Source organism: Eucalyptus grandis, chromosome 11, assembly GCF_016545825.1.
Source record: "Eucalyptus grandis isolate ANBG69807.140 chromosome 11, ASM1654582v1, whole genome shotgun sequence".
Lineage (NCBI taxonomy): Eukaryota > Viridiplantae > Streptophyta > Magnoliopsida > Myrtales > Myrtaceae > Eucalyptus > Eucalyptus grandis.
In genome coordinates, this window is record NC_052622.1 from 18,093,146 (window position 1) to 18,115,153 (window position 22,008).

Here is a 22,008-nt window from a genome sequence, read left to right on the forward strand (position 1 = left end):
GCTCTTTTAAAGAGAATAATTTGCTCGAGGAGACGTGATGAAATCAATAGATGAGAATAATCTGGGTTATTAGCTATCAATACGACGAGAGTCAAGAGGGCTCACGCTGTGAATAATATCTCATTTGGAAGGGACAAAATGTTGGAGGACATTATTTTTGTCGTAGTGCTAAGATTTTGTGCGTTTTTCCATATGTTCAAAAGATTGCATTAAATTCGACACATCGACAAACGTTGTGCTTTTCTTTTTTCACTTGACAAGTTGTGGTAACTTTGTCATAATGGTAAGATCATTTTATTATTTGATTTGATTTTTATATTTGCATTTGGCTTACCATTTGTAAGAAAAATTCAATACCTATCATTTTTAGTACAGACTTTAATAAAATCTACAAATACAACGGGCTCTTTTGATTGCTATTTAATTCTAGATCATCAATGTTAGACAAGGAGAGAATGGTGATCATTCAAGCATTGTAAATCAAAAGAAGCATACAAATTATTTATGCACGAGCATATTTAATTTCGACATATCACTCAGTAATTGAGTAAAATCGAATAAACATTTAAGCTCATCGACCATGGATCCGCTCATCTTTAGTTAAAAGATTTCGTTAACAAATACCCCTTAAGCAACAGACCATTGAAACTAACGTCTTCAGAGGGAAAAAAAATTAAGAAGAAGAGGAAGAAGAAAGAACGAAAAATGGGACAAAAAGGAAATAGAAAATAGACGAGAGCGCAGCGAAATAAAAATAAAGCAGGACGCAGCGGATCAGCGCTCTTTCCTTCGAGCATTAAGCAAAACTTAAGAAGAAGAAAAAGCGAAAAAACTCTCGTCAAAACTAGCCGTTGGCATTTTAAAAGACCTTTCACGAACGCTCCTCCTCCTCCTTCCCTTCTTCTTCTTCTTCTTCTTCTTCTTGTTGCTTCGTTGAACCTCGCAACGTCTCTGGCCTCAAGCCATCTTCATCTTCTTCTTCTTCTTCGAACTTCTCTTTCTCACTCCCTCTTTCTGTTCTTCACGCACGCGTGTTATCCGTCCGCGGAGATGTTCACGGAGGGGCTGGACGAGGGCGCAATCAGCTGGGTGAAGCAGGTAAGCTCCCGGGCTTCGGATCTTCCGGCTTTTTCTCGATTCCGCCCCCGCGGCGTTCTTGCCATGATTAGTGGAATTGAGGGAAAGTTTGTGAAATCCGACGCCCGATCTCGAGGTTCTTGTTCTCGAATCTTGACGGCCAAGAGCGTTTTCTCGCTCATCTGCAGCTAATCTCGCGTTTCGCCGTTCGAGATGAATTGTTTTGTTGCCTATTTTTAGTAATATTGGAAAAGATCAGTGACAGAGAAACTATAGCGACATCTCAAACGGAAAAGGTTCAGTTTTTGTCCTTCAATTGCCTCGGAATATCATTTTCTTGATCAATGGCTTGCAGGGATCGGATGTAGGAGAAGCACCGGCTCGCTCTCCCTTGACGGAGAAGCTCCCCGGAGTAGACCCGTTTCCTAAATCTCCTCTGGGGTTCAGCGGCAACAGTTACATGTCAACCCACAGTTTACCTCCACTGAAATTCCACTCGGGTCTCCTCACGCCTCACAGCATCGTAGCTCCCCCTCTGGGAAAGGGCAGTGACGACGACGATGATTGGGGAAGCGATGAGGAAAGTGTGGCTTCTGTCCCGGAAGATATGGATTGCTCCTACACTGATGAAGAAGATGATTCATCGAAGCCAGTCCTCCGCCGATACGATGAAGAACAAGTGTTTGGTCATATGCCCCCCACGAGAGCGAAATCTGGCACGGGGCGACCTTTGAACAGAGGGTCGGCGATGGAGGATCTCCAAATTGAAGTGCCCGGGACTTGTAGAAGGCATACATCAGATGGGGGATTAGGAATGAGGACCTGTGCTCCGAGTGGTCTGACATCTGCACCTGTAAGCAGCCATTTGCTTCGAGAGCGAGTTCTACGACGAAATGTGGGTGCAAGATGATCCTCCAAATCACTTAATCTGATGTATATATTGACGATATAGCCGTTGGGCTGATTGTTGTCAATTTGTCATTGATTGCAGAGAAACCCGACTCATGTGAATGTTGTGGAAAGTGGCGTATCAGACTTGGGGACTCCTAGTGCTCCTCCTATAATGGATGACGGGACTGAAGAGAAGAGCTTTCGAGCTGAAAGTGAACATGAGGAAGCTTTCAGAGGATTGGTAGACATCGACAAGACTGGTAACGGACCACGTTTTTCTGAAAACTCGGAGGTTATTGAAGATACAGCAGATTGGGGAACGAGTGAAATACCTCAAGAGGTCGGCGAAAGGTACTTTGTGGATGTAAAGTCCACTTAAGAATTTTATCTTATTGTCTACCTTTTTGTGTGCTGCACACTTAACAAAGATTTCATAACAAAACACAGAGTGAGAGATACCATTCAGGATGAGAAGGAAGTACAGATACCGCACCAACAGACCAACTCACTTGAACATTCACCTCATTACAGTGCCAGGTATGGTTCCCATTCTCAATTCACAGTTCACATCTTCTCATGGTAGAGATTATATCTTGAGCTCTTCTGGTTTCCACTTGTTTAAGAGAATGTCTGCTTCATATTAAGTATCAACTTATTTTAATTCCTTTTCTATGACACACCAGCTTCTACCAGTCCCCAGCATTGTGCTAAATTGATACTGCTTTTATCTTTCTGCAGGTCAGATGTTATCTGTTTCCTAATGGCATTGTACTTGTTCTTATTGCAGTGGTCAATATGCTTGGCAAACACTCGTAGCATATGATGCATGTATTCGCTTATGTCTATATGCATGGGCAAGGGGCTGTACAGAGGCACCTGAATTTCTGCGGGACGAATGCCTTGTCCTCCGCAATGCCTTTGGGTAGCCTAATTTTAGCTTTCCGCAGATGCTATTTATTTATGTAACTACTCTATTCACTGTAATCTCAGTTCAAAATCTACTTTGAAGTCTGAACCGGCCCATGTCCATCATCCTTTAATTATGCAGACTACAGAAGTTCTTGTTGCATCCAAGGGGTGTAAAATTAGGAGAAGGAAGGAGTACAAAGAATGTGCAGTCTTGCCCTTTGAAGGGAAAAAAGATTGTCGGCAAGATAAGAGTTGAAGGTTTGGTTTGATGTTTCCATTACAGTAACTTCAAAAATATATGCCTGTCAAATGCAGATCAAGTTTGAAAAATTGTCACTCCAGTTCCTTCTCTTCTCTAAATTGATTTTTCAAATACCAAAGTTTGGAGAAAAATTTTGTCCACATGCCTGGACCTTGTGGATGACCAAAAATAAATAAAAATAGACATCTTCAATTCAATATCATCTATAGCAATCAATCAATGTAAAGATGCGTGCGAGACTGAAGCGTGTATTTGTTTGATGTGTCAGTTAGAAGACTTCGAATTGTCCCGAGGAGGAAGCTTAAGAGCACATATTCACAGCGAAGTGCTATGTATCTGCAAGCAGGAGCAGAGTACGTCAGACACGTTTCCTCGCTTGTCAAAACCGGCATGAATTCTCTTAAACTAGCCTCATTTACAGTCACACCAGAAGGTTCGTTATCGTTAATGAGAATTTCAACACATGTTGGTTTTTGTTTTTAAACAGCATGCTGTGATTCAAAACTTGTCGTATAATTAATGTCCGCATACACATAAGACTAAAATAATGAGCTTCAGCATATGTAGGATGATTTGCAGAAATACAATAAACAACTTCTATGGGCTTCATTTCTCATTAAATTCTAACTTTTGCATCAATCTGAACAGCAGAATTTCGTTAGGCAACAAAGAAGCGTAAGTGAGATTTGAGCAATAAATGGTAGTTTGAGTTTGCCACGGCAGTAATTAATCATGATGTCAGGAACTTAATTCATGAGTTTCTGATGATGTGTAAATGATTTTTTTTTTCATCTTTGCAGAGCCCCTTTCTTGCTTGTTCCAACTCAAGAGTTCTTCAGATGATCCTCAAGCTGAAACTGATTCTGGAATTTGCTTGCACCCTGGATGTGGAGATTACCATGTCTTGTAAGTGGTTGCTTTTATCTTTTTAAGTTGTGGATTCTAGGAGCGCTGAAACTCATATGTCTATAACACAGTGGAAATTGTGGTAATGGGTACATTATTTTATTGACAATGGCCAAGGTGATAGTAGTATGATTATTTATTTATAGATGCGGTCTTTGGCTTGTTTCAGCTTCCCAGAGAGTCAAGGCGATGCTCTTTTGGTGGAAGTGCAAGATACAAAAAAATCAGTCCTTGGTCGGGCTGCCATTCCAATTTCATCCTTGACTGACAATCCTGTATGCATATTTTATCTTTGTCTCAATATCATGCGCTATTCTTTGCTTCCACTACGTGACTTTAATTATAAATTTTGCAGAGTGACAAACTACGATGGTGGCCGATATACCATGATGATCATGAATGTGTAGGGAAGATCCAACTTTCCATGGCTATCACCAGTACATCTGATGAGACTCACCATATAAAGGTTTGTGTTATCTCTTAGCATAACGTGATTCAATTTTCTCATCATTTTTTTTTTCATTTCGATTCTTTTTCAAGTTGGAAAAGGGTTAATTAACAACAGACAACTTACATGAGTAACCTTAAATAAACATAGCACTTTCGAGTTCGATTCATGTAACTTTTGCAGACCTGACTTGCTAAGAGCATTAGTGAACGATTAGCACAGTCAATGCCTAATGGCCCTTAAACAAGATTCCTCCCCCTTTAGGGCATAGCCAGATATGATGTAGATTGGAATATGTAAATCACCAGACATCTACATAGATCAATTGATAGTTAAGGGACAACTCCATCTATTACAATACCTTTGCAAGATCATTTTGATAGATCAATTGCCAGGTACATATCCAATTGATTGTCCTCCACAAGCCTAAATTTCCTTACTGCATCTGCAGTAACAACAGTCGGCTATAATTTTTACGTTGCCACGGTAATAGTTGTTCATACTTAGTGTGCACCTATTTGGGCTTAACGAAATTTTACTCTTTGTATGGGGGGTTCAAATAGTGCTTTTCCAGTTAAACCGTGTGCTGGCATGAAATGTTCACTACAATTTAACAAAACACTAGGAAAGATATACAAGACTTTGTTACATATATCCTTCTTTGAGCAAGAAGCACCACACCTAGTTGGACTTGAGTGACAAAGAATATCTTCAGGCAAATGCTTTCCAATTTTATGATTTCTCAGGACTTGAGCAATGAAGAGTATCTCTTGATTCTCTTCTATCACTTACTCGTGTGCATTTATGCATGTCCCTTCTCTGATAGGAAGCACTTAGACTTGGTCATGTTGAGAAGACAAAAAAGGAAAGACGAGCATTTATAATGAAAGGTTGAGATCAATTTGATATTTTGGAAGGAGAAAAAATTGAAGAAGATAACAAGAGAACTCATACCCTTTCTCCTTTCTTTCATGATATATTGGTACTGTTGTGCATTTGAATACCAAAGTTCCCTAAAAGCACTCTTGCTGATAAACTGTGGATGCAACTGTTTAAGTAAATGTTTCCAAATTCCAGAGCGGACCTGTTGTGGAAACTTTAGCTTACGATTTAGTGCTCGATGCTGCTATGCGGGCACAACACTTTCATTCTGGGAACTTGCGAATTGATGGGCCGTGGAAATGGTTGTTGGCCGAATTTGCAAATTATTATGAAGTGTCAGATTCATATACTAAGTTGAGGTAACAATTGAGTCCACTTCAAAGCAATATTTTGATCTGTATTTTGCTTTCTACTTTCTCCTTATGCTAATTTCTCTCCACTTACTCCGAGTTTTCTATCAGATATCTTTCACAAGTCATGAATGTGGCAACTCCAACAAAGGGCTGTTTAGAGCTTGTGAATGAATTACTTGTACCCATTACAAAGACGAAGGGTGAGAAGAACCTGACAAGGCAGGAGGTGAGTTTCTTTAGCAGATATTAAACTTCCTACTCACTACTCGATCTGTTTAGGCTGATCATTAGGGTCAAGTCTATCTTACAAAACATTATTTGGGAGAGCACCCCAAGAAAGCCTTATATGTTGCATCTTTCACCTGTACCGCAGAAAGGTATTCTCTTGGATTGTGAAACACAAATCGAGGGTCTACTTGCAAGTGTTTTTGAGAACTACAAATCGCTGGATGAAAATTCAACCACCGGTTTGGTAGATTTGCTTGGTCCAATGCAAGATTCCGCTGCACCAGCTCTTGCTCCTGCAGTCCAAGTCTTTACCCTCCTTCATGATATTCTAGCTCAAGATGCACAGAATATGCTGAGGAACTATTTGCAGGTAAATAGCGTTTCATTATATGAGGTCGAAAATCTAGAGTACTAGATCATTAGACTCAATGATATGACCTACAACTACAGCAACACATTATGAAGTAGAGGATTCAGCTCCTTACTATGTTTTGACAGAAAACCTTGGGTTTTAAATCACACAGGGGAAGTTTCACTTATTAGGATGTTTATGGCCTAATACAAGGGGCCAGGGTATAGGTCGTTGTATTCGAGATAAACTTTCTACTTAGATGTCATCAATTTGTTAGATCTTCTGACAAATATGCATTATCATGGCTTCATTTTGATTCGACCTCTTACAGACTGCTGCAAAGAAGAGGTGTCGGAAGCATATGTTGGAGACAGATGAATTCGTGTCAAGCAACTCTGACACTTTTCTAGTTGATCAAGTTACCATATCGACAGCATATCTAAAGATGAAGAATTTGTGCATCAATTTAAGTAAGGAGATACAAGCAGATATCAAGATCCACAACCAGCATGTACTTCCAAGGTACTAAAAACTTTTGTGAACTCTCCTCAGAAAATTACCACTGAGAGTAGATGTGATCTATAGTTTGGATATAATCAGTGAAAAGGAAGGCACTAGACAGGAATGAAGAAGCAGACAGAATAATTGATATTTTTCACTGTCATTTTGATTTTTTTGGTTATGAACTTACGGTATCGATCGATACAAAGTTTTGTGGGATGCAGCGTGTGCTTGAGATCATAAATTCAGATTAATGTAAGCTGGAAAGTATCGTCCAGATGGTCACCTGCCAAAAGTGTAAATACTGCTTATGTCGTTGGGTTTCTAACATAATTGCTCTGTTCCAGTTCAGTTGACCTGTCGAACATCACAGCTGCTGTGTACAGTACCGAGCTTTATAGGAGGATTAGTGCTTTTCTTGCTGCATGGCCTCCATCTAGTCCACTGCCGTATGTAAATGAACTATTAAAGGCAGCTGCTGATTTCGAGAGGGATCTTGAGTCATGGAACCTCAGGTCTGTGAAAGAAAATTTACTCTATCATAGTAAAGATTTGTGCAGTGAGGAAAAAGTAGGAGCACAGCTCACAAATGCATCTAGAAATCTGAGGAAGTAACTAATCATATACCCTATTAGAATGAAATTTTTGTTTGACATGTTTGTGGTGCAGCCCGGCACAGGATGGACTTGACTCGCGGAACTTGTTCCACTGTTATATCGTAGTGTGGGTACAGGATATGCAACTGAACTTGCTGGAACTCTGTAAAGCAGAAACGGTATCTTTCTTAAGATGTATCAGCTTAATTAGCATTAGCATATATGCAGATCTCTCTAAGCCGGCCAAGTTTTTTGTTGCCGTTTGAAAGAAGTTACTTATTTTTCAATAAATTTCATTTGATCCATCTTTGCAGGTTCCATGGTCAGGAGTAATAACAAATCATTTCACCTCGCCTTTTCCAGAGGAGATGTATGAGAAGATGAAAAATGCTCTTACTGAGTATGAAGTAGTGATCAATCATTGGCCGCAGTACTCTCTCATTCTGGAAAATGTAAGCACTCTTTCTGTCCTAGAGAGCAAGTCTCAGATACGAATGCAAATTTCAGCCAAATGAAAATGCAATAACAACTTGCGTGCTACCTTGTGACAATCGTATTAACTGATGTTTCTTTGACTTCATTAAAGGCTGTGGCAGACGTGGAACGGGCAATTATAAAAGCACTGGAGAAGCAATATAATGACATCTTGACTCTGTTAAAAGACAGCATCCCAAAGAGGTTGAATATGCAAGTTCAGAAGCTGACAAGACGACAGTCAACAGCAGTATATTCTGTTCCCAGCCAGGCAAGTACTTCTAAAAGTATACAAGATATACATAGTAGTTACTGTTAAATCAAGTTTTTCTGATAGAAGAGATTACCTCCACTACTGGGCTGAGAGATTGGAATGTGGTTCTTTTTTCAGTTGGGGATATTCCTGAACACCATAAAGAGAATTCTAGATGTTCTACACTGTAGAGTGGAGGACATGTTGAAGTGTTGGGCATCCTATTTACCAGTGACTGGAGATAAGAAGTCACTGTTTGGAGAACAAATGAATGGAATCACAGTTCTACTGAGAACAAAATACAAGAACTACTTGCAAGCAACAGTTGGAAAGCTTGTCAGCAATGTAAGTGGCTCTTACTTTCCTTGAAGATGGAAGTAGTTGAGGAGATGCATGTCAAGTCGTCCAAGAAACTCTCATATCTATCAACTTTGACTTGGCCTAGATAACACCCAGAGGAAAGAACTCAAAAGTATTAAATTTGATGAAGCTATTTTTTTGGTTCCACTAAGTTCACTGCTCCAAGCTTTTCTACTTGCGTGTTTAATTACAAGTAAAATCCTGAAGGACGAAAATTTGAGAAGGGCTACAATTGATCTGAGAATCTTTAAGCTCCAATTAGATACTAAACTAATGCTTTTGTATAGATGCAAGAAAACCGGAGTACACGGTTGAAAAGGATTCTAGAAGAAACAAAGGAAGAAGATGGAGAGGTTGAGATCCGTGAAAGAATGCAGATGCTGAGTTTGCAACTCATTGACTCGATAACGAACTTACATGAGGTCTTCTCGAGTCAAATATTTGTTGCAACATGTCGTGGGCTATGGGACAGGATGGGGCAGGTTAGCACATTTATACTCGATATTAATGTTTTGAACAATTTTATGATAAATCAGATGCGAGCTGTATTTATACTTATATATTATGGTGCTGCCATGCCAGATTGTTTTGAAGTTTCTCGAGGGCAGGAAAGAAAACCGAGTATGGTATAACGGATCTTATTATGCTCTTGTGGTACGTGCCTTTATCTATTTTCAGATCCCATCTTAATTCCTATGTGTAATTGCTCAAACAAAATTGACGTTCTCCGTCTGTGTTCTAAAGAAAGGGCTATTCGACATTCGACATTCTTACGATGTTCTTACTTTTTTTTCTACACTGCAGATATTGGATGATACATTCGCTTCTCAGATGCAGAGATTACTAGGAAATGCCCTTCAAGAAAAGGATCTTGAGCCCCCTCGCTCTGTGACTGAAGCTCGATCAATACTCTGCAGAGACACGGCAAATGCTGCAGATTCATCAAGCTACTTCTATGTGTAGATATTATACCACCCCGGGTGTCAATTTTTTGGAAATCTGTCATTTCATTTGTTCATTTTAGCAGAGTGTACAGGACCACACTTTAGAGCCCGAGCTTTTAGAAAGTTCTTCCGTATGAGATTAAAAGCTTGTATCATATGTATTGTATCGTCCAAATATCACAAATTTTTTATGTCAATAAGGGTTCGTTTTCTGGTTGGAGTGTGATGACTTTTCTGCATGATGAGCAGTACTTGCAACCATCAAAAGCCATTGTTTAAACTCTGCCAAGTTTTTCAGCAGAACAGAAGGGGAAACACGTGTGTAGCTTATTTGATGTGTGCATCATTTCTTATAGATTTATATTAATCCAAGGCATCGAGACTCTAAGACTGCAGAATGCAGACTTTATCTCTTCACCCATAGAAACAGACCTGGTGAAATTGAGTGTTACTATGATGACCAATCAAAGGAAGGACTAACGAGATTTAACCAGATGAATTGAGAGCTTAAAGGACCAAAATGAACAGACTTATAACTTACTAAACCAGCATCTTGTCAGTCAAGCAAAAAAGAGAGCAGATTGACAATTATCCAGGGGAAACCTATACTTGGTGACAATATATACTGCGTTATTGCCACGCATACCGTTTCATCACCCCTTCCATGTCCTTAGCTGAACAGCATTTAAGCCACCTAGTTATGTGTTTGCCTATCTAAGAACCCTTGTTGCCTTGTTGGATCTGCTGAAGAAGAGCAGCTGCAAGCTGCAGCGTTGCTTGGAGACGTTTCTGGGGATCTGCTTCAGCTTCTAGCGAGCCAGTACTAGACACCTGTCGACTCCCCTGAGCTCCAGCCTGAACTTCTTTTGAGGCAGCAGATAGGTTTAATAGATGCTGTGGATGCTGGTGGTGGTGAAAAGGCTGGATTTCACCAAAATGAGACACTGGAAGCTCAGAAGAAGTTGTCGTTACATCCTGTGAACCATAACCATCTGATTTTCCTCCAGAAATGTTTGGAACACTTCCAGATTGCCTCTGTTGTCCAAGAAGAGATGCCAATTGAGAAAGTTGTTCTGGTTGTAGGCTAGGAAGAGGTGTTGATGATTGAACCAGGGTTTCCCTTTCCCGAACAGGCATATTGTTATTTCCAGATAAAGGAAGTCCAGAGTTTGCACTCGATTGCACCATCCTTGGTATAGAATCAACTGTGCTGCTTGGAAGTTGCAATTGTGCACTTCTTGTGCTTGATGAGGTTGCCAGATAGTGCAAGTTTGATTGCGGAAGATTTTGTTGCTGGGGCAGATATTCATCCCTGTCCTCACTGTGAGTGTCATATCTACTAGTTCTGGCATTCAATGATGTTGAAAATGGAACAGATGGAACACAAGGAGCTGCATCAACGGCAAGATATCGATTCCTGGGCCCCAGTTTACCTGTTTCTAGAAATTGTGTCCCTGAAGGTGTTGATGGCTTTGGATATAAAGAATCCCCATGAAAGGGCACTAATTTTGGGTCTTTGAGCTCATCTGGGTGGTAAACAGCACCAAATTTGGAACTAGGTTGCTCTAATCTCAGTATAACACCAGAAATGCTTAATTTTCCAGGTACTTTTAGTACCTTTTCAGAGAAATCAGATGGAGGCACAAGAAACAAAGTATTTCTTTCATCTAACTTAGCGACAGCTGCTCGCTGTTTCTCCTCCAGATAATGCATAAACTCATTATAGAACCCAATATCAGCATCAGTTCCAGGGACAAAAAAGACAACCCAAGTAGCGGATGCTTGATAATAATGCTTGGCCAGCATCTCAAGACCAGTCCTAGCTGTGCAATCCAAGAATTTAGGCCTGCATTACAAGAATATCAATTAAGATTCGAGATGCAGTGAGAACACATAACAGAAAATTGACAGCAAATCCTTTAGAGCACTATTAGGGTAAATTTGGGTTAAAGGGCATGGGTGCAAGAACCCCAAAAAATGTCAGGGGGTCCATCGCTTAGCCGTGTAAAAATTTCACAAAGTAGACATCATTGACTGAGAAAGACAATGTATGAGCTCCTTATCTAGGAAAACATAACTGGCTGACTATACTTTTTCAACTCCAAAATAATTTGCTTATCCACATTTCACAAAAGGCAGAATGCATTTTTGATCAGTGAGATAACTCTTGGAAAGTTTTCCTTTTATTCATTGAACAAAATATCTAAATTTGACACCTTCATTTTTAAATGAATTTTCTTCACAAAAATGAGATCATATAATTTAGAGAAGATAGAGAAAGTTGAGTTTGAAAGCTTTGTAAGCAGAAAATTAGTAGGGACCACAAATTCTCAAATAATAAGCGCAGTTGAATTTAAGAGGCAACTAGAAGCCAAACACTATTGAAAACATAGACTTCAAGACCCAATAATAATAGGGTTAATACCACAAAAAACCTAGTACACTCATGACAAATTTATCCTAAACTAATTTTTTGACAACATAAAACGCAAAACTGGTACACTTACAAATTTTACCGAAACTAACTTTTTGACCACTATAAACCCCGAATCGATATATTTGTGACAAATTTACCCTCCATTAATTTTCATTAAATTAGATTAACACCACGAAAAACTATAAACTGATATACTTGTGACAAATAGAGGATAAAGCCCCAAACTAGTACACCCGTCAATTACTATGTGTCACCCAACTCAACAATTTGACAGTAACATTTAATGAAAACTAATGGGGGTAAATTGGTCGCAGGTATACCAGTTTGGGGCTTTCGTGGTATTAACCCATAAAAATATGCATGCCATGTTAAGGTTGCCAATCTCAAGCCATCATTCTACTAAAGTGGGATCCAAATTGCAAACATCAGGCAGTGCCGGAGTAAGCTGCATGGGCAGCTGAAAAAAACCACAGCATTACCCTGTTAAATCAGAACGACACTAATACAGATTAATACACTTACAGCAAGATGTCAAGCACTTTTCCCACAGGAAAGCATCGAGCACGACATACAGGAGATCCTCCCTTTGCTATGGTGCCTTCCCATTTCCACTCTTTTGTTGAAGACTGTTTAATCTCTGGAGTAATTCTTTTCCTCTCAACATTAGCTGTTGGCAGTGAACCAGAACCTATCTGGATATTTTCGTAAGAGGCTCTTGGATGGTCGCTCCCAACCATTTGCTCATACTCAATGCCATAGGGATCAGATCGAACAGAGTCAGATAATACATGAGAAAAGACTTGATTCTCACGTCTTAAATCAGAGAGTTGAAACTCTGGTAGCTCATTGTCAGGAGGATAAGCATCACCCTTCAGTCTCTTTGACCCATGAAGGATGTCGACTTCCTCAGGTATGTCCCATTGATCTTCATAAAATGCACCTGTTTGAGAAAATCCTTGAGTAGTATATGGCAGGTGAGCATTCCAATCTCTCTTTGGACTGCCATGGAATTCATACACACTATGTGATGGCCTCGATTCAGACTCCTCTTCTCCAAATCTTCTGTGCTCCAGGGAACTAAAACCACTCCTCCTCAAATTACCCTTTCTACTGAATTCATAACCATCATGACCTTCAGAATCCAAGTCTGTGAAAGTATGAGGAGACCTGACACTAGGATTTCCAGTTAAGCTAGTGTTGTCCCTATCATGCCAAAAGCTCTCCATAGATCCATGGCGACCATTGGATTGGTAACGGGGAGAGAGAGGACCAGTTATTGAGCTCCTTCCACCACTGGACGAGCCAGATTCATTCTTTGCAAAACATATATGCACACGGGGATTTCCGAATAAATTTCCTTGGAGAGTTTCTTTTGCCTTGCAAGCAGATATTAAATTTATAAACCGAACAAAGGCATAAGTGCGCCCTGGAAATGTGGTGATCTTCTCAATCTCACCAAATGGCGAGAAGGCTTTTCTTAATATTGTTTCATCCACCTTCAACGAAGCTGGAAATCCTATCCATAAAACCTCGCTAGGTTCTGCAGCTTTATCATTCATCTTGGGTCTATCCAGATGAAATGGATCAGGACTAGCATGGCGGACCCTAGAGTCCTTATGCAAGAGAGGAGATTCCCTCAATGAAGGGCGTTGTTCACTATGATGTTCATAATACTCTTCATTGCGTGACGAGACAGATGATTTATCCTGAGATAAGAAAATGATGTCAAGGCAGAAGGAAATTAAACATAATTCTTCACCACTAAAACATAAAATCAAAAATTAAACAAGAGACATTCATTGTAAAACGGATTATTGTGTTAAAATAGCAAATGAAAACCTTGAAACTGAATGAGAGAGCCAATAAAGGAACAAATACAATCAAGACACATGTCACCAGACTTTCTGAAGAAGCAATTGCTCTCTTTAACTACCTTGAATAACTGAAAGAAACTAGCTTGGATAAGTAGATCTTCTATTGACCAGGCGAGAAAGGCATCAAATTAGGGGGGAAAAAACTATCAAACGAGATATTAGTTCTACCTTTCTCGTCTTTATCCAGTACATCAGTATGGATTTTCGCAAGGCGTCAATAGAGAAAAAACTGTTTAAAAGAAGAAGTAAGGAAGCATGTTTGATCAGAAGGAACATCCGTTCCTTTTCATTACTTGCATCAAATGGAGAAAGTCTCATCAGTCTTTTCCAGAGGAAAGAATGCCAAGAGCCTCTACAAGTTTCCAAAGGGGAACACTAAGGAATTGCTTAAGAATCTTTGCATGACACTGAAGGTGAGACTATTTCTGTAGAGAGTACAGTTAGCAATATTAAGTATAGCACAATAATGCTAACCACAATGTGAGTTATCGGGAAACTTCAAATTTGACAGACATCTTACTCGCCAGGAGAGTGTCTGACCGGATTTTAACAAAAAAATAACCTTGAAAAACAAAATGGAGATGGCTCTATTTTTTTCTTGGCAGGAGGACATGAACTAATATTACAAACTCAGACATGTTGCCAGATAAACAGTGTGGTCTCTGGTTCTTCTCCTGCTAAAAGTGAATAGACCATATGTCCACAGTAGTAGAACATTAATAGCACAAAGGTTTTTCCAGCTTAGCCTCCATGTCAATGCATCCTATCCAGTATCGTGTCCTTCACTAGGGACATATATCTAAGGTAATTTGATATAGTTTCCATACATGATAAGGTATTCATCAGGGATAGGGACACTACCCTAGGAATAAGGATTCTCTTTTGGTGCATATGCATGTCTACTAGGTACGCAACACAACTCTGTGGTAGGCCTACAATCAACTTGTGGGTCATACGTGTAACCCAACCTTAATTGTTACAAACCCCTGACTTCTATAGTACAAGCAGTGGAACAGGGGACGGATATTCCTCAAAGGTTCTTAACAATAATCTTATAAGACTACTTCTGCACAGAAATGAATATCAACCTAGAAGATTGCAGCTCATTAATCACCGTGTCATCTGAAGACTGATACGGATTCTTTAGAACACCTGAGTTAGAGGAAAGTGACACTTCCAAAATGCATCCCCTGAAATTGATAGCTTAAATTCTTCGGGCAACAAGCAACAGAGAGGATCATTAACAAAAACTACAGCAAAGACACCGACTTTTCCCATAGAAAAACAGCTTTGAGATTGTGAGTAATTCGACCTTTTCACGTCATAAGTTCAGCAGCGCACTTAAGCAAGATATCTTGCTTTCGGTCGTTTAATATGGGGCCTCTCCAGATGTCTTGCTATGACATCCTCGATGAATAAACCCAAAAGGCATTGTCTTAAATAATCACTAACAAGTTCGTTATGATATATACTGATCACAACTGGATAATTTTTCCATGGACCACCAACAGAGAGAACAGGAAACACATCTTTGTTCAAGAACAGGGGAAGAGCACCCGGTGACTTAAGAAGAAAAACTTATGAACTTAAATACATTCAGCAATGTCATCATGGTCAACTAATAAATAAGACCCTAGGTTTGGAAATAAGACTGCCAGACAAACAAAAAAGTTCAGCTGAATCATTCAGAGAAAAAAAGCTTCAATTCGTTAAATCAATTTTGTTGGTGAACTGCGCCTTCTATCCTTATCTTATTAGAGATCTCGGACAGTTGTTTAAGATAGTTTCAACATGTAAAACAATGTCCCATATGGTTTTAGTCAAAAGAGAAAAAGGCAAGCCCAGGGGCCTTCTCGACGATTCTCTTCCATCGCTGCTTTCGCTTTCAAAATGCAATTGTAGTTCCAATTCATAACCATTCAAATATTGGAAGGAAGAGCATGAGTCTACTAAACTAATGCAGCAGTAGTTCAGCAAACACTGTTCTACCTTCTTTTTCTCCAGCAAACGTTTAAAAAATTTCTGTCCAGTCATATTGGAAAAAAAGTTTGCCTTGTCCACACCTAAATAGCATATGAAGTACGCATACTTTTAGTTCTAGCTGATGATAACAATACATGCACATAGGCAGAGTACAGTCTCGGCCATATGAATTTAACAGGGGACCTGATACACAATAGGACACAAATGTTGCCATTTCCACTAAAAGAAGAGGCTTGGGTAGTGATGGTTGGTTGTTGTCGTCATTTTTTAAAGTTAAAGAGACTATCATAGCGAAGCTCAAAAGAGTTGGCAGTCAGAAGTTTCCTCACCACAAATGAACCATTTCTATCTAGGACTCATTAATTAGAAAATCATTTGCTTCAATACAGCTAAAGCACAATCCCCACGGTACATTGCTATAAGATATAAAAACCATGACTAAACTAATAACAACCAGCATCTCATTACATCAGAATGTCGAAATTGGAAGGATAAATCCAGCAGGCCTTCCCTCTAGCACCAAAAGTGGAGTCAAAAAGATAATACTCATCTTGTATTACACTCAAAAGAAAGGGTCAAAGCAGGATCCCTTTGGAAAAGCTTAGTTTAAAAGAGTAAGCAATCGACAGATGTCAAAATCAGTGACACTAAACCATTAACATAGAGGCATCTATAATCAACGTAGAAAGGCATAACTTAAACCAACTGTAGTGTCCAGACAGGATTAAGCCATCCGACTACATAAGCTGAGACTAGGCCACGAACGATGCTAATGTGTTGTGATCCCTCAAAAAGTGATACACAATCAATAAGGCAGCTGTAATCTAGAATCACAACCGAGTGCTATCCCCTTCCTTACTCCATCTTAACACATGTAAGACACCCTTGCACACATGTAGAGACTGTCAAACTTAACGTTGAAAATAGCATACTTTATCTCGTGAGCAACTATAAGAAACTAAAACGGTCCATATAATAGATGTTCCGCTAAGAATGTTTTTACTAGTTCTTCACAAGTAACCTGATTCCCTTTGGCTGATGAGATGCAAAAAATATTGAAAAATACGACTCCAAGCATTCAGTTTTATATCACTTTCAGTTTAGGAGCAAACAGTTAGGTAGTTGAGGCTCCCAAGCATAATAAGTTTTTAGGACCTCCTGGAGAACCACATCCACCCATCCATTGGCTCAACATATCACGGAGAAAGAACATTTTGGGTGGATGACTTTTTTTCAGCAGAAGACTGTGAAATGCATAGCATTCTGTGCTCCATCTTTGGTTTGGTGGACGAGTGTCATGGTCCTCCTGGAACACCTGAAAACCTCTATTTAAACTTCTTAGAAGTCCAAGTCTTTCATACAGTGGAAGTTCATTTACTGGCTCATTTAGAAGTTGGGTAATCATCTAGAAGTTTAAGCGATTAATCCTTATATAAGTTTAGCTAAATGCCTCCTTTTCACGCAAATGGAACTTTTTATTGTTTGATAAGCTGCTTCATGCACCTTTTTATCTTCATTGCAATGCAAGTTAACATTCAATTAATGACTATGCCACTTCAACCCCAAACACAATAAAGCATTTGGATGGCAACTCTGATCAGTGCCCATTATTCTCTTATCTTTTTGCATACATAATGTGAATGCAGATATACTAAATGCACATGATAGGTGTTCTGGCTTGTCCAAATATTGTATCCTTAAAGCTATGTTACAGTAGTCATGTTAATATCTAGTGTATAACATTAGAGTTTGGCTTACGTGTGAAGAGAGTGTAAAGAAATTATATCTATGTATAAGAGCTTAAGGCTTTTTAAAATAACTAATATGCTAACATGTTTCAATAACAAGGAAAGAGCATTTAACTAGGACTGCTCATGAGAATCCAGATTATAGTCTGAAAAAGATTTGAACATAGCAAACTCGCTTTGTTTTCACAATTGGCTACAGAATTTCAAGTCATGATTAACAAATGAGGTAACTAAATTGTCACAAATTGCAATGGTCCAATTCATGAAGAGAAAGTATGAAATGTGTGCTCACAAAACTTTTGCATTGTATTTTATTCTGCACTGCATATATTCGGTGACTGGTAAAAATTTCATAAGTTAACTAAGTAATGCATCATCAGTGGCAGCATAATTATTTTATATAGGAAATGTATGTAGGAACTGTAACAGCATATAGTATGTCTCAAGATTTCTAGGACTTTCTCTTCCAGCTGAATAACGAATTCATAAACTCAAATATAGCTCAAGTTGCCTACCGTATGAAGAATAAGTTCAATGGACCAGAAAAAAAAAACTCCATTTTTATCACTTATGTCAGTCAGTGATAACATTGAGCCACCTTAATGCTCCACTAGGACTGGAGCGCACTTGCAACTAATTGGAAGAAAATATTGGAGAGGTAGTGTGGGTTTATTAAATCGGATGCTGGTTGGCTACAATTATTTTGGATATCTGAATCTCTCTTGCATGCTTGGAATTTTGGTGCTTTTTATTGTTATGGAGCTGCTTATGGTTCATTTGCAAAGTGATAAACTCACTGAGTTTTGGCGTTAAGAACTTGAGTGAGCGACATGATTGGTAGTTATATATGGTGATGGCACCATCAACAGATGCTCAAGAAATCCAGATTACTTGATCTCAGGAATATCCTTAAGTGGATAATTCTTTCACAGTCAACCTTGGTGCTTTACTGAAAGTTTACAACTTGAACTGCTAAATGTATGCTGGATCCATATTTTTGTCTCTGACCTGCATCTGTGACAGTTGATATTACTTCAATAGGATTACCCAGCTTATACACTACATACTACAGCTCCCTTTGTCTCTTTTCATTTTGCTTTGGTTGCTATCTGGATTCTGACTGAACACTTGATTTTTCTTCCCCACCATGTTCCTTCAAAGTGTGTCTCCCAATTTTCTTCTACATTCTTTAAGGTCCTTTTTCTCAAAACGAAGTGAAAGTCGATAAAAGAAAGCAGTTATTTCGTTCCATAAACCCCAGATCTAATGTCCAATCCGATTGTTTACATTGTTGCTTATGCAAGAAAAGTAGTGATTGAGTGGATGATCCTTTCATTCAATTTGGGCTCAGATTGTTGGCCTTCAATTTAAATAACAGTTAAACTTGATGTCTCACCAATGTTACAGAAAACTTTATATAAATTTCAACACAATGTTGTAAAAGCATTCACAGTGCCAATCCCAATTAGTGAAATAAGGCTTAATTTATTGTTTTGTTGTTTGTCATTGTTGTAGTGTAGGCTGGGTCATTTTTGAGTCTGATGGATTATGGAGAAGGTCAAGAGTTTAAAACTTGATAAAAGAACTAGTAAGCCTTTACTACTGATTATTATGCCATATAGCTGGCCACAAACAGATGGTAGAGTTTATGAAGGACAAGAACCACGAGCGGATGCAGCGAAGTTCATTATCCTCAATGCTGGAGCTGATTGGGTTTCAGTTAGGATTGGTTTTGATTCCTCCCTCGTTTATGTTAACTGGAGCTTTCTGCACTTGCTGCAAATCCTTTTTTGCGTCTGTATCTAGTGCAAAGCCTGCTGTACACTGAGACTAGCCATATTTCTATAATAATGGTTCAATTGTCACCCCCACCCCCCCCCAAAAAAAAAAAAAAAAAAAGGAAGAAGAAGAAGAAGAAGAAAATCCCCTGACAGGACATTATCAGTTAACGTACCACGGACGTATAAGTAGCAGTTCAAGTGAGGTTCTTTTTGAATGAAAAATGGGTGCAAATACAAGTAGATCACAGATGGTTAACCTTTGATTGAGAACAAAAGATAATCATAACACTATTTATACCATGTGTGAACATGGGATGACAAGCTTTTGCCTCAAATACTTCCCAAGGTGATTCTCCTTACATTTTGCGGAATGTCTCATTATCTTTAGGCCAATATGGGTTAAAGTCATAGCTTGACAAAATTTTAACTAATTAATGCCGTGCTTCTCATATTTCTTCGCAAGATTCTTCCTGGCCTTCTAATTGGAGCTATGTGCATGTTGTGCTGACATTGATAACTTTAATGAAGGTAAAGGCACATATTTAGCATGTTGTGCTGCAATTTTTTTTTTTTTTTTTTTTGCAGTTTTCATTCCACCTCTAAGCAAGAACAACCAAAATTTCATTGTTGTGAGTTAACATCTATGCACTGTGCATCCGACCAAATTTCCCCTTTCTCCTGTACTGAGTGATGGAATGGAGATCATTAACAATTTTTTGAACTGTAATCAAGTGTACTTTGAAAAATGCAACACTTTCTTTTCATGATTTGTAATGGAGCAAACCTCTTGAGATACGCAATATGTGGATTAGGTGGACATGTTAGATTTTAGAGATGCTGTATGGTTGTGAAGATATTGTTGGGATAGATTCTTGATATGGATTTGTGAAAGAAACCGAGACACTTAATGGTCATTAGGCAATGGAACCATTTGATTGATTGAAAACAAATACTTAAATATACAGCCATAAATACGATACACAACAAGGCGCTTGAAGTTTAAAGAGTGACAGAGGTTGGGCACAAGACTAACCACCTTTGCAAACTCAATTCTAAGTGGATTGCCAGCAAGAGGAGAGCCTCGGAGTGCATCCAGGGCAGCAATTGCTCCCTCATCAGTTTTGAAGTTAATGAAGGCATAGCTACGTCCTGGTTGAAAAGCAACACTGTCAAGCTCTCCGAACTCCAGAAACGGACGGACAAGATCGCCTTCTGAAATGGAGTGAGACAAATTCCCGACCCACAGATGTCTAGACGGCGGCGCACTGCTCTGCCCCGAGGAGTTCCTATCCTCAAGCCTCCGCGACCTCTCCCTTCCTCCTCCTATCCGGCCGCTCTACGCACAAAACCAATTTCAAAGCAATCAGACACCCACCAAAAATCATCGCAGCAACAACATCAAATCAAATGGACTGATCTAGTAGCTTAAAAGTGCCTAATCTAATAATCACAATGAAGCAGCCGACAACAACCGGCAAACAAAAGCAAACCCCCAATCCGGAGCAACCCCGAATCCCGCGAAGATCGAATCTTTCGCACAAAAACCTAGACGACAACCTCGACCAATCAAACTCCCACTCCAACGAATTCGACTGAAGCCATCGACCATCGCCAACTCAACAAGGACACCAACCGAACGACGAGACCCTAGGACCCGACCGATCGGAGCTAGACAAAAGCCAAAAAGGAAGGCGCATCGGATGGCGAATGCTAACCATCTTCGCAGGAGAGGCAGCTTCATGAAAAATAAGATCGCAATGCGGGAAGGAGAGACGAGGGGTCGCGATCGGAATCAATGGCGGCGAATCCGAATTGTCCGAGTTCGAATCGGAATCGCGCCTCGCCTCCTCACTGCTCGACGGCTTGTTGGAGCGTTGGAACGATCGGCAGGTTGAAGAAGAAGAAGAAGAATCTACACAGAGAGAGAACGCACCACTCCAACTCGAAAAAAGTGGCCCAAAAAAGCTGCTGCTTTAATTTATATTTTTCTAGGGTTCGAGAGAATTTGGGGCAGTGGCTGGTCAGATGCTGACGTGGATTTGATAAAGTGACGTGGTGCGATGATTTTCGTACCGCTCCTTTTGGAAGGTCCTCCTTTTGACTTCTTTTTCTTTTTGACAATATATGTTCGCACTATATTCGCCTGGATAATGAACGGTGATATATGTGTACATATATATATAATCATTTATAAAAATAATAAGGTGATTGGTATGACAGAATTTTATTAGATATTCAATAGGGTTTGTGATATAAATTCCCATTTCAAGTTTATCTTAACATATTCAATTCATAACATATTTCATGATATATAAATTTTTAAATGACGAATTTAGTTGTATAAAAATCGAGGATGTTGATCAAATGTAATTTCAGTCGCCAATTGACAATTTTGTGCTCATTCTCTTCCTTGCCACCCCCATTGTGTTGGGGTCCTTTCAAAAATGAAGTAAGATTGCAAGAGAGCATCTTATGCTCGATGCAAAACTCTTTATTTTCTTTTCTTTATCTTTTTGCAAGCTAAGAAGGATTTGAGTGGAATTACGATCCATCTCACCTGTTGTTGGTGTGTTTAATGAGGTGATTGTCGTTGCTTAGGACAATCAGGGGGAGATCATCGCTCACCTAAAGAGGACAACCACATCAAGTGGTGGTCGTATTGGCATACTAAAATGAAAGAGCACTTAGAAATTTACAAACTGCTTCGATTGATTGGAGTGGCCATTCTCTTGGGTGAGTAAAGCATTTG

The 22,008-nt window shown here is 39.3% G+C and overlaps 2 protein-coding genes across 6 annotated transcripts; one reads left to right on the forward strand and one right to left on the reverse strand.

Moving 5' to 3' along the window:
- Nucleotides 1-919: 919 nt before the first annotated feature.
- LOC104425188 lies at nt 920-9,656 on the forward strand. 4 transcript variants are annotated; one of them, XM_010037806.3, is made up of 22 exons: nt 922-1,098; nt 1,433-1,930; nt 2,069-2,319; nt 2,416-2,505; nt 2,756-2,890; nt 3,017-3,135; nt 3,408-3,572; nt 3,940-4,045; nt 4,215-4,320; nt 4,401-4,511; nt 5,571-5,734; nt 5,837-5,954; nt 6,102-6,326; nt 6,640-6,830; nt 7,157-7,324; nt 7,479-7,584; nt 7,720-7,857; nt 7,992-8,150; nt 8,271-8,477; nt 8,780-8,974; nt 9,075-9,146; nt 9,297-9,656. In XM_010037806.3, the coding sequence occupies exons 1-22, from the start codon at nt 1,051-1,053 to the stop codon at nt 9,453-9,455; spliced, it is 3,531 nt and encodes a 1,176-aa protein (XP_010036108.1). In that variant the 5' UTR covers nt 922-1,050; the 3' UTR covers nt 9,456-9,656. The 4 variants fall into 4 exon arrangements, 3 of the variants coding, with proteins under 3 accessions (XP_010036108.1, XP_039160145.1, XP_010036107.1); XM_039304211.1 differs by having other exon boundaries at nt 1,433-1,972; nt 8,780-8,967; nt 9,073-9,146; nt 9,297-9,439; XM_010037805.3 differs by having other exon boundaries at nt 923-1,098; nt 1,433-1,972.
- A 262-nt stretch (nt 9,657-9,918) lies between these two features.
- On the reverse strand, nt 9,919-21,232 carry LOC104425189 (flowering time control protein FPA). Of its 2 annotated transcripts, none has more exons than XM_039304212.1 (4): nt 20,975-21,232; nt 20,293-20,595; nt 12,396-13,579; nt 9,919-11,282 (listed from the first exon to the last, which is right to left on the reverse strand). In XM_039304212.1, exons 1-4 carry the CDS (start codon nt 20,975-20,977, stop codon nt 10,151-10,153), a joined length of 2,622 nt encoding a protein of 873 aa, XP_039160146.1. In that variant the 5' UTR covers nt 20,978-21,232; the 3' UTR covers nt 9,919-10,150. The 2 variants fall into 2 exon arrangements, with proteins under 2 accessions (XP_039160146.1, XP_018721027.2); XM_018865482.2 differs by having other exon boundaries at nt 20,296-20,595; nt 20,975-21,229.
- Nucleotides 21,233-22,008: the final 776 nt, after the last annotated feature.